At 34.3% G+C, this 15,547-nt stretch overlaps 2 protein-coding genes across 2 annotated transcripts in view; one reads left to right on the top strand and one right to left on the bottom strand.

The window, feature by feature from the left end:
- LOC132195306 (potassium channel subfamily K member 13-like) overlaps positions 1–15,547 on the bottom strand; it is a 33,144-nt gene that overhangs the window by 9,100 nt on the left and 8,497 nt on the right. The gene's annotated exons all lie outside the window — the stretch shown is intronic.
- On the top strand, positions 3,977–5,260 carry LOC132195327 (collectin-11-like). Its single transcript, XM_059617253.1, has 6 exons — positions 3,977–4,113; positions 4,325–4,402; positions 4,465–4,513; positions 4,611–4,693; positions 4,745–4,844; positions 4,892–5,260. Exons 1-6 carry the CDS (start codon positions 4,003–4,005, stop codon positions 5,122–5,124), a joined length of 654 nt encoding a protein of 217 aa, XP_059473236.1. The 5' UTR covers positions 3,977–4,002; the 3' UTR covers positions 5,125–5,260.

Below are 15,547 nucleotides of genomic sequence, written 5' to 3'. Positions count from 1 at the left end.
TAAAACAAATCGCAAACAGCTGGAGCGAATTTCACCCACTGGAAATCGACCAATTTCAGCTCCACTTGGCCCGTTTCCGAATTTTCTCAGAATAAGATATTCCGTAGGGAGTGCCGTAGTTCAAAACATATTTCTTTGATTTATTTCTACTATTTTTAGAACTTGCTTAAGCAATGTTCCCATAAAGAAGCCAGTAAATTAATTTATTTCTACAAAAATAGATATTTAAAAGAAATGAACAGCTCTACAATTTTCCTTCAAATCTCAATTCTTTTGCACCTAAACGCAAATAATTACCAACGGCCAAATAAACGCTTTTCTTAAAGCTATCTTCATTATCTACATGTTTTGGGGCAATTAAGTCGGAAAATGACGTTCTGGTCCCATTCGATGTTAAAGGAGGCTGCGTGTAATTTCACCAGAGTCGAGTCCTTTGCGTGAGGCGGCGTGGAGACGTCGCCCTTCAAATCGCCAATCAACGCCGAAATCAGCTCGCGCACAAATTTTATAAATCAACGTCTTGAGAAAAAAAGGGGATATAACAATCGACAAACAAAAGTTTATGTGATTTGAGTTTTTCTTGAAGACCCGCACAAACTCTATGAAAATGGTTTCTTAAATTAAGCAAAAAATTAGCAGCAGAAATTTAAAGTTTTTTTCTTACACAATTTCAAAGTATTTAATTTTTTTTCAGTTTATTTAAAATAAGAATATAGACATTTATCTTAAAGTTTTTTAATTACAATAATTATGACAATTTTAAAATTATTTTTTGTTTATTGTTAAATTATGTGATTAAGCAATTTAAAATATTTTTTTATTTTAAACTGATTATTACATATCAAAATTTCACTTAAAAAATTAATAAATTAGCTTTATATAATAATAATTTCGGCTACATGAAAATTATTAAAAGAAAGAATCATTCAATTTTAACTGCAGTGGCCTGTGCGATGACAATTAATTGCATTAATTGTAAGATTATCAGAATTTTGTTCCTCGTATCTTTTAAAGTCATTCTTGTTATTCAGTTTTACGGTGAATTTCACCGTTTGAAATCCCGTCTTCCGCAACACAAATTTGATGGATTTTATGTTTTGCAAAAAAGCAACAGGCGCGAAGTTTTTGCTCCCCTTTGTTTGTCATTCATTGCATGTTGGACTGAAATCTAGCGATTAAATACCAGATTACACAGCATCGTTGCGTCACTGTTCTTTCAGACATGCTCCTGAAGGTCCATAAAAGTACAGAAAAAAAATGTGGGACGACGCGTATCAGACGCGATCCGGCTGTGACGTCAAAGGAGCCCTCGATAATAAAAAAAACTGACTGAATTATGATGCAGACGGAGGGCAACTAACAAAAGCAACCCTTTGGGAATTATTTGCTAACTGGAGGAGAACAAGAGACAGCCTCTGGCATTTACGGCTGCGATCACTCGCTAAGCCTATTTGCGCCTCCAGCGTTGTTTTTATAGCCCTTAATTACCCACGAGAATTGGCGGAAATAACGGGGAGGAAGTGACTGAATACAGAAAAAGCGAGTATCGCCGGTTATGGATGTTTTTATTTTGAGCAGTAAACTTTTTATTGCGCTCGGTAAGTATCTCCAGCTACTGAGTCTTAACACAAAATACAAGCTTTTATAACATTTCAACCAGTTATATAAACTGTTTATTTTATAGATTCAGATTTATAGATAAATTAATTAAAATTTTATCTAGGAATAGATCCACAACTTATAATTTGCATGATTCGCAGAGATTTAAAACTTAATAGGACCGAATTAAAGTTTCTACGATTTATAATAAATTTTAAAAATTTATTGTATCATATTTTATTTTTGTGTATAAAAACTATTTTATGAACGGTGTAAAATATGTTGAATTTTTCGTTTTGAATTCTATAAATTAAAACTTTTCAATTTGAACAAACGACATTATTATTGGGACCATTTTTCCCTCCAAATGCCAAATCCCATAAACCGTCATTGTTTCACGGACAATGAAGCAGATAAAGCGAATAATAAATAAATTTAACCGGTTTGACAGCGGCTGGATGCAAATTAATCTCGAAAGCCACGCTTTGGAGGCTTTCCTGTTTCGATTAACGATCCAGCAGAACAAACAAATCGCACGCTCTTGCTTTTGTACGCAATTATTTGCATTGATCCGACCAGCTCATGCAAATGCGAAATGAGAGTGGCCGATCAAAAGAGTTTGACCGCACCCAGTCTTCTTTTGCTTTTTTTTCTTGCGGAGAAGGGAAATTATTCTACTGAATTTTTTAGAGCATGACAGTTGAAAGTTCAAGTAGTGCGTGTCTAGCTTGCGAGAGAGGAACGAAGACGACTTTATGAAAAGAGAGGGTTCTTCTCGGAATACTTGAGAATTATTGCTGTTATGATTTAAGCTTTTTTATTCCGCCGGAGAGCCTAGAAATTGTGCTTTCACTGGAAATGAGATCAATTTTGTGTCTGCAGCAAAAGCTGAGATATCATGAAATTTATAATTCAATGATTTTTTCATTAAACGAATTTTTATTCAAATAACTGTGATGAATTAAAAAACAAATTTCTCCAGTTTGAATTTTTATCATTCTGACTTTTGACAAACACAAGAAATTAATCTTTTGCCGCATTTTTCTTCTTCCTTTACTTGACACGATCTAGCTTTCGTTCCGCGCGTCTGGAGGGTGCAAATAAATCACCCTTTTATTCGCGGCGCGTGCGACAATTTTGTTGACGTTCCGTTGAATAATAACCAAATTCAGCGCGTCCGCCGAGTGAGAAATGGAGATGATGACGATAGCGAGCGAGCGAGTGACAAACGTGTTTGTCCTTTTCCTCATCTGACTCTCTTTGGGCCATTTTTTGCCACTTCGCCTGCTGCTGTGGCACACGACGAGTGCATTAGCGCGGCTGTTTATTTTTATTTGCCGAAAAGAGCTCAGGATTTATTTGCGTTGCGAAATGCTGTGCGCCGGCAACTTCTTTTTAGCACTAAACGGCGCAATTTTCGCAAGAAATGTACTTAAGAAATTTATGGATGCAGCAAAATAAAAACTGCATCGTAAATCAATTTCTTTTTGCTCAAAAACTTTTACGCCACATGAACTAGAAAATAAAAAGACGTTAAAATTTACTTGCTTTTTACTTTAAATCTTTAATGTTCAATAATTTTGATTTTTCCAAATATATATTTAAATATTGCATTTTTTAATTGAATTTTGTTTCTTGTTGTTATTTATTTAAAATTTTATTTCATTATCAGTAATTATCTGATACATTAAAAAAAATTCATGCTTCCCTCACCAAAATTTCGAAAAATTTCATAAGTGGAAGTTGAATGAATAGGAATATGCTAATTTTTCCCTGTTGTTTTTCCTTTACATTTGGCATAATTATAATGCGATTAAATTCCATAATGCAATAATAATAATATTAAAATAGCTCAACAAATTTGATTCTAGGCCAAGCGATGCGTATTTTTCATCGGTGGCACGTACCGCTCTCTCGACTACACTTTACAACTTGCAAGTCTATAATCATCATGGAAAACGTGACAAATCTGTAAAAGTAAAATTATTTAAATTAGGATCACTTAATCTATGTGACTGAATGACAAACACTGCAGGTTGTCTTGATGCGTTCTTTTTACGCATCAAGCGGAAAGTTGTGGGTAGGGAATCCGCTTGATATAAAAGCTGAATTTCCACAGCTTTACTGTGGTGTTTGCCAGGTGAGATATTGAATTTTGAATTGCTCTTTACGTATTTACCACGATAAGAATTGAACAAATTCATTTCAATTCGTTTTATGAATTCACAAACTTCGATTGCTAACTTTTTATTTGACGGCATATATAATTTTTTCCAATTTTTGCATTTAAAATACAGAATTGTGAACGTAAAAATGCCAAAAGTTTCTTTTTTATAATTAATTTTCAAGGCTTTACAAAGTGAAATTCAAGAAAGTTATTTTATTTTATATTTATTAGACCCCATGCAAAAAAAATTGACTGTTCCTGAAGAATATTGCAAGATGCGTTTAGCGATTTTCATTGTCACGGCTATGCTTGTGATCATCTGCACCACTTCTATCCGAGCCAGCAGTGTAAGTATCTTTAGTTGTTAAAAAAAGCTCTCAATAATCAATAATTAATAATAACAAAAAACTATAACTTCAAATGCGGCTCCTTTTGAGAATTTGAAGCAAAATTTTTGATATTCTTTGTGTCCAAAAATTCAGTGCTTCCCTCCTCACAATTAATTAGAATTTTTAAAATTATGGTCAAATAATAATGAAAACTTGTTTTAATCACTAGGAGGACTCGGACTCAGGATCTAGAACTTATTATAACAAAGAAAAGGAAATAAAAAAGATAAGTTCTCTTCAAAAAGAGGTGCAATAACTGAATCTAGCAAGTTATTCAAGTTGGCTAATTTAAGGTGCCTTCTTTTTCAGAATTTCAATAAACCAGGCAATAATAAAAGAGACCGGTCATGCTGCAATGGTAAAGTTTTAAACTCCTAAGTAATTTATTGAATATTTAGCATAAAAATAATTAAATTATTCTCTACAATTTTTTAATTCAAATCAAACATTTACAGTGCAAACGCCTACTTTCATTAAGGAGCGCATGAGAAAATACCCATCAGGAGAATGCAAATACCTGCCGAGATCACCACAAAAGGTTAACAGTAAATTTTAAAAATGATGCAAAATTGCATGTTTGTTTCTCAAGACGTCCTTCTTTGAGGCTTTGGAGACTTGCCAAAGGTTGGGCTTACGACTTGCCACTCCTTACAGCCAAACTAGGAACAACGATCTTTATGCAATTCTCGGTAAAGTATCATCAGAATTTTCCTCAGTTTTTGTAATTAAATTGCAGGCGGTGTATTGGACGTCTGGATCGCTGCTTCTGACTTGGGCAGTGAGAGCTTTTTCTACTGGGTGACAACTCAAGAACCGTTGACGTTCACTTATTATGGTGGTATTCCTGGTATCCCCAACAATGCATTTAATGAGGAGCACTGTCTCATTTTGTATGCACCAAGCGGGTATTGGGACGATATTCAGTGTGGTAATTATTACTATTTTGTTTGTGAAGAAAGAACGTGTTAATTTTTCAGATTCACTTAATTTATAAATCCACACATCGTGGGAATTACAAAAAAAATTGTCGAATAAATGTAATCGTTTCTATGTGAAAATGGAGCGAGAGCTTAATTTTGAAATAAATTTTTAATTAAACCATGTATTAGATGCCAATTTGCAAGTTAATATTTAGTTTCGGATTTGCAAGTCAGATTTGTAAAAAAAAATTGAAAGCTTCCAAACTTCTTTAATCGATGAATTTGTCAAAATTTCTGGAAATTGAAATAAAAAATGGGCGATTTCTCCAACCCAGCATATAATTTAAATTTGATGTTGGATTTCCCTTTCTTCTCCATTGTCTCGGAAAAAATGCTGAATGTGAGCGGTTGCTCGGAAACTTGCTCGCCCCACGGCGGCTGCCATCAAATATGCAACAAATGTATCGGGAGCACGTTCGCAGTTTATTGAGCTCACACAGCAAGCCGACGGAATCTACTGTTTGCTTTCCCTGAATTCAGGAGCAGCTTGCTAATTTCGCACACACACTCGCACAAATGGGAGCTTCGAGGAATTATTTAGCGGCGCGTTATTGAGAATTATTAAGTTTTCCTTGTTGAATTTCCAACTGCGGAACACGTGAAAGGCTTCGGTGCGAATAATTTGAGGCGCGTGTAAAGCAAAATACAATTTTCTCTCGATTCATGTCTGTTTGGAGAAGCGCGCAAGTTTTGCTTACTGGGAAAACAAAATAATTATGGGCAGTTCAAATTTGATAACACAGTTTAAAGGTGTGGAAATGAAATTCATGCATCAATATTTTCATAAATTATAATTTCAATTATAAGTTCAAAGAATAGTAAATTATTGCGCAATTTCGCTTCAATCAACAGCTTAACTTTTACAGTATCATGGATCATGGGGGTCAGAACTGGCGTAAATATAAAAAATTGCTATCTTCATTAATATAAACACAAGTTATAGCTAAAAATGTATCAATTGAAATTATTAAGAAAAAAGTCAATTTATTTAAATAAACTTACAATTAAAAAAGTTTATAAATATTTTTAAATCAACAAGTAAACTTTATAATTTATTTAAATTTTAAATTAATAAAATGTTTTTATTATAAAATTTTATTTATTTTTTAAATATTTTTAAACAAGAACATATTTAGATTTTAATATAAATTAATTTTATTAATTAAAAGCAAAACTTAATTATTATTTACTTATATAAAAAAGGTTTGATAAGCGTAAAGGACATTTATATTCGTTAGAGTTACATCCTTTTACCACGTCATGATGATGTAATTTCACAATCAAAATATTTAGCAACATAATAAAACCACGGAAATTTCCCTCCCACGTTTATTTTGCTCAACAACATAGAAGCAGAAAAATTTCCCCATCGCTTGAGAAAGCCAAGCCACGCAGCTACTCCACTTTGCCGGGAGGACGGAAAGCACCCTTCAGCCCGTGGATTGTTTTCACCCGACATCTCGACCGCCACAGCTCTTGCATTCTTCCCGTTTGACCCCACAGCAAGCAACGCGTCGAGAACAAGCCTCTTGGACTTGAATTCCGAGCACTTTAATTATCGTCGGCGCGGCTTATTTGCGGTGCAATGAAGGTTTACGCGGCAATGAAATTTTGCAAGGCTCCCACGAGGCCCATGTAATGAGGCAGGGCGTTTTGCCAACGTGCATGAGTGGCGGTTAATCAAGAGGAATAAATAGATTTGGCTTCTTTTCCTAGTTGGATGCGCGCAACGGATTAATTACATTATTTTGACATTTTTCCGCGCACTTGGCTTTCATATTTTTGTCAGATGAAATATCCGATAAGTCAGCGGAGACCAATCAAAAATTAATCAACAAAATAGGGCAGAGAATATTTCATTTCATAAAATTCAGATTAATTTCAACTTTGAAAAAAAAAATAATAAATAAGATATATGATAAATTTTCAACATCATTGTTTATCTTTTCATAATATTTTATTTTTATCATTTTAATTCAATTAATGCCTAGTATTAGCATGAAAACTGATGTCATTTTACGATATGATACATTTTAATTTTATTTTTCTAAATAGTTTAAATATTTCATTTTTTCTGTGCAAACAATGAAAGTTTAGAGATTATGCTTTTTCCTTGGTGTAGAAATAGTTTTTATTAAAAAAAAAACATACAAAATGGCTCACTTTTTTTCGTGAAAACAATTTTCACTACAAGGAAAAGCCCGATCATCTCTTCACTTCTCTGATCATCTCCTCGAGTGTCAACTTCTTCGTCAAACAAATGAAAGGCACTATTTTGAATATCATATCGTTGTGGTTATTTTTAAATTATTGAACTTGCTTAAAAACCAATTTTAAACTATAGTTTATTTAAATTCAGTTTTGATCATCTTTGTGCGGAACCATCAGGCGACCTCCGTACATGAAATTCTGCTGCACATGCATCAGTCAATAGAGTTTCTGAACTTCGGCGCAAATTAACCTTCACTTGCACATATGCGCCGCCGCTATACGTGTGAATGTTTGTTGATGCCCCGGGGCATAAATATAAATTTTGCGGCTGCACGATCTAACCACTCATTAGCATGGATCACCGGCAGATAATTTTCGCGCCCATGCATTACATGAGTTATATGCATGGAGAGGAGCTGAACACGTTGAGAGGATTAGATGCGCGCACGGCAATCGTGAGCGATTATTGTCGAGGCTCAAGAATAATTTAGCCGACTTAGGGATGGATTCTGTGCATATGCGAGTGGAATTGCACACCAAGAGACGAAATCCCTGCCGAGGAAGGCAGACAGATTAAGCCGCTCTGGGAAAACATTGTCACGTCATAGGCGAACTTGTAAAACAGATTATCGCGACTAATTAATTCTTGTTCCGTGTCAGCCTGACAGTCCCATTATTTTTCTGTCCAATTCAATCATCTTTCTTGGGAGGTCTGTTATTATTTGGGGAAGTAAATTCTCCGAACGAAAGAAAAGTTTTGGTTACAAGTTAAGGCCGATTGTTTCACTTAAAATTCATGTTAGCTTGAAGGGAATTATTTGATACAGTATACTTGATATAATCTCAAAATTTGTAGATAATTTGTGAATAGTTTCAACCCTATCTTTTTTTTCTTCGATTTATTAATTTTTTTATGACCAAAAGTATAATAAAACAGATTATTATTAAAAAAGGGAATTAATATTTAAAATTGAAATCAATTCAATCCCAGAAATTTGATGATTTTCAGGGTAAAAATTTTAAACCATTAAAAATTATTACATAACTAGATGATTTCGCTTTTCTAAAAATGAGGAGCAGTTACATTAAATTTTTAACGCTTTTATGGCTTTTGATTTATGAAGCTCAGCTAAGCTTGAATAATAATATTAATTTGTAAAAGAGGATTAAAATAAATATTTCGAAATTGGAAATTGTTTAAAAATATGTTTTACAAAATTCACTTCCCAGGATGATTTTATTTTGGGTTGTTTATGTTCTTCATGAGTCCTTTCAGAATATTCTAGATGCGAATTCACCTTCTGAATCTTTTACGCTCACGCAAAAACTTTGCTAATTAGAGAATTCTCCAGACGTACATAAATAAATAGCAACTCATCGATTATGAAAATTGAGCCCGTGTGTTTCCATGAATAGGACAAATTATTTTGAGCAAAGCCTTGATAATCACATCGTTGACATCGTTAATAACCTGGATTTTGCTTCCTTTGCGAGTTTGTGTGCCGCAATAAGCGGGAAGCAGGGCGCCGGAAAACGGTCTTTGATTGCTTTGACAAAACAGAGCGCGTGGGTCGCGCGCACGAATAATATCTGGAGCAAGAAGGGTTGCGAGCGATTGAATATCTGGCCTTGGCAATATTGCCGCCGGATAAAATGCTGACTGTGTCGCGATTTCGCCTTGTATTGGCAACGTAAGGGTTGAATCACCTTTGTCCTTTGCCACAGCTGCGTGGCGTCGTGTAAATGCAAATTTGCCTTTGCGTCGGCAATACATTTTGTATACCAAATCCTCTCCAACAAACAAAACGCAGGCAACCTCGCACCTCAAAGCCGTAAACTTTCCTACGTTCTATAGTAAAATTTAACCAGTTACGTGCCTTAAGTATTTATTTTTCATTTAATTTAATACTGCACCATAATTTCAAACTTAAATTTCAAGAAAAAAAATTACGACAACATGTAAGAAACCAAAAATTAAAAAATATATTATTTCACGAAGGGTTATCATAGTTTTTTGTTTTCGACATTTCTTGGCAAGTCAAAAAATGAGTAAGAGAGGAAAAATTGAAAATGTGAAGAAACGGCAGCACCACTGGATCAGGGTAAATATTTCATTTCGTTTTTTCTTTTCAGGCTCAATGGTAAAAAATTAAATTTAAAAAGTCAATAAGTAATTCTAATAATTTATATTCACATACTAGGTTAGCTTATTATGAGAATTTTTAGTACACAGCATTATTTGCGAATATCAACTGATATTGTCGGGGATAAATTTACTAATAAACCAGCTAACAAACTTATTTAATGTAATTTTAACTCTTTATCGTAACTGCTCTAACCTTCAGCAATTCATGGACAATTTTAAAATAAATAAAGATTCGATAATTGAAAAGTACTGCAACCCTTGCTCTCAAACTTCACGCGGGTTCACGCGGTGGCCGATTTCTTTTTGATGTCGGGCGTTTTAGCAGACCTCTGCTAGTTGTGATACCCTTTCTGCTCATTTTTTCCAAATCAATTTTTTTCATGTATGACTTGAGTAGAATAAACAACAACAACAACAACAACTTTAGTTGAATAAAAATTTTTTTGTCATTCTGTTCTCAGGAAAAATGTTCAGCAAAAAATTCTCTGATACACCGATACATCTAAAAGAAACACAAAATTAAAAAAAAAACTTTTATCATATTTTTACGTTTAATTTATTAAGTGTCTATTTATATTTTTTTGCGTTAAATATATTTTCAACTTTGAATATAATTGTTATTAACATTTAAATTATTGCACCGTGCGTAATAAGAAGTAAATCTTGAGCATAGAAACAACGCTCAATTTGCAATCGAAGACACAAAAAAGTGAATAATATGAATAAAAAAGCTTTTTGCTGTAATTATTCGTGAAGCGCTGCAATTTGCGTCACAAAAACGTGTCGCTCCTTTTCTTGCGCCGTTAGGAAAGCAGATAATGAGGTCGTCAGGCGGCAGCTGTGCGACTTTTTGCAACGCAAAGTGCAGCCGTCGCCCTTGCTTTGTGCCGCGGAGGGCGGTCAGGGGTGGGTGACCAGCGGCGAACAAAGGGGTCGGCATATAATGGGGCGTGTTGTTAATGAAAATCTGATCGGACGCTGAATGTGGGCCGCTCTCTGGTCGTCGCGTGCGAAAGAAGCGAGGAACGATGATTGTTTGCCTGCTCACGTCTCTGCCGACGCTAAAAAACAGCCCCGGCCGTCTACCTTGGCCAGGAATGTGGGGCGCCGGTAAATAAAGAGCGCCGCCTTCATTATGTACCTTTCTGAAACTTGTCAAATGACAGCACGTGGACGGTCGAGAGGATAATGTGGAAGCATACAATTTTTTTCTCAGATTTCAAGTGAATCGAAATGTTTGAAAGTCCATTTGCTAAATTTGTAGATTTAGAAAATTTTATTGAGAAAAATCAGTTTTTTTTATCAATTGCTAATTTTTATTATTTTAGTAAAATTTTGAGATTACAAATAGCTTTGAAATTTTCCTCATTTTACCTTCTTTGTTGGTAGGATGAATTCCAAAGTTCCTCTAATGTTAAATAACCTTTTTTTATTTTTTATTAAGAACTTTATTATGATAATTGTAAATTTGGGAAGCTTCACAGAAGAAATTCAACAAATTCAACTTCAATTGAAAATAACATGTTTGAAATGGATGATTGGTCGAAAAATTAAACAATTTTCAGTCAAGTTCGATGAAGTTAAAAGACTTAATAAATTAAGAGAATCTTAGAGGACGTTTAAAAATTTTGTTACCAACAACTTAAAGACAACTGATATTGGTATTAGACACTATAAAAATAATTTATTTAATTATAAGTCACTTTTTAATATTTATTTAATAAATATTATGTAATATAATAGAAGTATGTGGTTTTTATTTAATAAAAAATAAACAAAATAATGATGATAATAAAAATTAATTAATTGATTAAAAAGAATCAACATGAAAAATTATTAAAAATGTTTTTAATTATTTTTAATTTTTTAGTTTTTAATGTTTTTATTTTAAAAGTTTAGGTTATTATTTAAATCTTATTCTAAAATAATAATCCCGTTTGAATTTTTTTTTTTAATATAACTTGTTTTGAAAAAAAAAACTGTTCAAATGAAACAATTCTTTTACAAACAAGCTTTTGTGCTAGATCAGACTGATTGCAAGTTCAGAGCTGCAGATCAATTTTGGTCTAACCCCAAAATCCCAGCATGTCTGTAATTTAGCGACACGCAAGATCTGCCCTCGGCGTCGGCAGCCTGCGGTTTTTTGACACCAGGCACCACTGCTAAGCCTTTTCTCATTTCGCGTGTCAATTCTCCTTCTCGACCGAAGCGATGAAATCGCCACAGGATATTTTTATCCGTCCGTACTTTGCCCATTTTCGTCGCGTGGTCTGCAAAACTTGTGTTTGGTTTTGGCCAACGACGGATTTTTAATTCGCTTCGAGGACAAAACGTACAAGGGCGCCGATGGCAATAATAATGCATCCATCACCACGCGCGATTCATTACGGTGGCGGCGAGTGGCTGGCTGGCTTGTCACTTTTTGTACGCCGATATGGCGAGAGCGACCCACTGACGAGACTACACAGGATCGCACGTGCCGCAAAAAACACACACCAATGTGAAAGCGCCATTAAAACCGCTGCGAAAACATCACGAGAATGGCGGTTTCTGCGGCAGTGCATGATGAATGGCTCGAAATTTATTTGAGAGGGAAATGCTTTTTAGTGAGAATTTACTTTTATAAATCAATATCCAACAGCTAGGGCAGAAATATTTATCCCTGACAATAATTTCTTGTATTTTTTCTTGGTCTGAAGAAATTGACACTTGAGGAGATGATCATTCAGGTTTTTTCCTCGCTGTAAAAATTGTAAATATTCAAAAACAAAACGGCTCCACCAGTTTCGTTTTTTTTTTAATAAAATCAATTTTATTCAACGAGGAAAAAGCCTGAGTTCTTCACTTGCACATACTTTATACTTAATCAATTAATTATAAAGTTACGTTTGATCGTTGTGTCTTTTTAAAACTTTGTGAATATTTTACGGGATTTTTCAGGCAATTTACTTGAATGATTTGCGAAATTAATGTGTGAGAATTAAGTCATATGGTATTAAATAAACTGATTAAATTAAGTTCATTAAGCAAAGTAAACCATTTTTTATTCTTAAAATGAACTCGCAATGCATTTATTTGCTTAATACGGAATTAAATTCTGCTATCGATGGAATGTCCACACAATTCATATATGATGGTTCGATGGAATGTAAATCCATCTTTTGTCAAGTGATAAAAAGCAATCTAGGTTGTCGACTGCTGCCGCCATCGCGAGTAATTTACGGCCCGATCGAGACTAGATTTGAGGCAATTTAACCGGGCCGTTGTTCCGCCTTTTGCAAGTTAAAAATCAAATAGAGCAGAGTGGAATGAAGAGCTGTAAATGGAATGATGCCAACACGCTTTTTCCCATACAAGTGGATCAGGTCAGCATTCTTTTATTTTCCTCTCATGCTAAGGAGAATTGCCAAAGAAATCAGCAGATAGTTTTGTTTTGTGCAAGACACGTTTAGGAAATTATGTCTCAACGGCACGTGCAGGCGAAAGCAATTATCTGCTCTTTGCAGGCTGTAATTTTATCATTGCAACACGTGCTTTATAATGTCGTTGGCTGAGATTTTCCGTCGACACACACTTTGAAATCTACGGCCTCACATCTGCTGCGTATTTGCATTGCGCCACATGGCAACCGCACAAACCGAGCGTCTCTCTTTCCACACTTTTCGCGCAGTGTTTTTTCATTTATTTTCACCGCACCATGTAACGATTTAAAATAACTTGGGGGTTTCCGGCAAGCATAGTAATTTTTTACGCTTAAAGCTTCAAACAAACCGTATTTTTTATGCCGCCAGAAAAGAGGATTTGTGGAAATGAGCGAAAACATCGGGAATTAGGTCAATCCAGTTAAATCTGCTTTAAAGCTTAAAAATTATATAAAAATCCATTCCAGCGCAGTTTCTTGAATTTGGAATTCAACTTTTGGTTCCCAATTAAAAATTAATCATGCTTCCATATATTGCAATTTTATGCGTCGTTTAACATGAGATCGCACAAGCAAACTGTATCTCTGAGTTTGATTTCGCCTCTTTGATTTCTGTTTGTTTATTTGCTTTTGCTTCTGGCTCTCAGGGCAACGTTTTCCAATTTGTTGAGCAAACACAAATCGACTCCACGCATGCACGCTTCATTAGTCTGATGGGAGTCAAAGAGAGAATTTTCAATTCATTTCTATCTTTTCATAATAATATATACGCACGAATACGTTTGGAAAATGAAGATCACGTGATTTTTATTGACGTATTTCAATAAAAACTAATTTGATTCAATATAATACAAAATGAACACTAACACAGTAAGTAGCTTAATTTGACAACATTAAAAAAAATAATGCTCTTATCCATTAATTTATTCAATTAATTTATAGAAATAAAATATAATATGCTTTTAATTTTTTCATCGTAATAAGTGGTAATTTTCTCGGTCATATTTGACGATGGAGAAAGTACTTTCAAGATAAGAAAAATTCAGCAGGAAAATCATTACATTCCATCGTAACCATAACGAAGCCGCCACAGATTGTGAGATAAATTCACCAGAAGATGCTTGTTAGCAACTTCATGGGCGTTCTCCAACTTGGTGAAAGTTATCAGATGCATTTTGATATATTTCATCCCCCAAGCAACACTCATTTGGGATGAGGAATCGCTTTTCACAAGTTCGTCTCGAGCTTTGCATGCAGATAAAAGATCGGCCCCTGGCTGAAAGCTGCGCGCAAATATATACGTGCCATTGAAAATTAATGTCCTGAAAGCCACGCTATGCTCAAAACCGGGGGATGCTTTAATTGGGTTTGCTTTTGAAAAGTTGTCCCCCGAGCAGTTTGTTCTGCCGAGTGCTTCTGAAAACACTTGTCAGTGGTTTCTGTTATTTTGGCCGCTGGCTGCGGCACGGCGTTGGGTAAATGTTGTGATAACTCTGTTAATTTAACACATGGACAATGCGTGACTGCGACAAAAAAAAAACACACACACAAGCTCATTTAATCAACGTAAATATTTTTAAAATTTAGTTATACCAAAAATAGTCTTATATTTTTATTTAAAAAAAAATTAATTATAAAATTATAAAAGTCTTTTTATTATTTTGAAAAATATATTGGAAATATTCCATGTAATAACCTGCCAGCAACTTCGATTTTACATTTTAATAATAAAATTATTTTTACTAGATATTTAAAAAAGAATCACGCTTTGGAGAATTAAACAATAAAAAAATCTTTACCTCTGTTGATTATCAATTATCATTTTATATGAGCTATGTATTTTTAACACAACTTTTTTATTTGATTATCTTTGACACGCTTTGGAATTTAACAACTAAGGTGTTTTAGTAAAAATACCAAATTATTAATAATGATTTTTAAACCAATCAAAAAATCGTTTCTCAGGTTTTTATGCTCTTTCTTACATTATATCAACGCGTGGATATAAAATTATTACTGTTCAAAAACTTTCAAATTTAATTATTGCGGTTCCTAAGGAAATTTGATCCGTCGCTTATTTCATGATTGCGCCTCCCATTGAAAGAAATTTGATTCTTTCTTTTCCAAAGTGGCTTCAGTAAAACTTGCACGTTGTATAGCTGCCGGCGGCCGTGTAAAAAGATACGGCAGGCGCCTGAGTGCGTAGGCAAAATGTTAGTCAGATGTGTGATGCGGGATAGGCTACCCGAGAAGCTGCAGTGGCAATTACAATTAGAAGGAGCGCGAAAAAGGCAAAAGTGGACTTCGCCGTTCGTGTTTCGAGGTCCAGTTTATCTCTGTTCTGCTCGATGCTATTTTTTGCAGTGGGAGAAAAAGTGAAAAAACACAAAACTGGCATTTTATTGGCCCATAAATTCTGCTGCCCTTAAACAGTAAAATGGGAGTATAAACAAAATCTAGTTTTGTTCCCTCATTGTTATAGCTTTTATTTCTGTTTAGCTACTTGGAGCTTTTTCTCGATATAAACGGTTCTTTTAGGTCGCATGCTGGATGAAAAAAAAAAATTTTGATTGCAAAACTTGCTAATAAATTTTTTAACTTAGTAGTGAATAATTTTATTATTTGTCTATTTTC

Source organism: Neocloeon triangulifer, unplaced genomic scaffold (genome assembly GCF_031216515.1).
Source record: "Neocloeon triangulifer isolate White Clay Creek 2 clone unplaced genomic scaffold, ASM3121651v1 ptg000009l, whole genome shotgun sequence".
In the NCBI taxonomy this organism is placed as follows: Eukaryota; Metazoa; Arthropoda; class Insecta; order Ephemeroptera; family Baetidae; genus Neocloeon; species Neocloeon triangulifer.
This window is presented reverse-complemented; position numbering and strand designations above follow the sequence as displayed.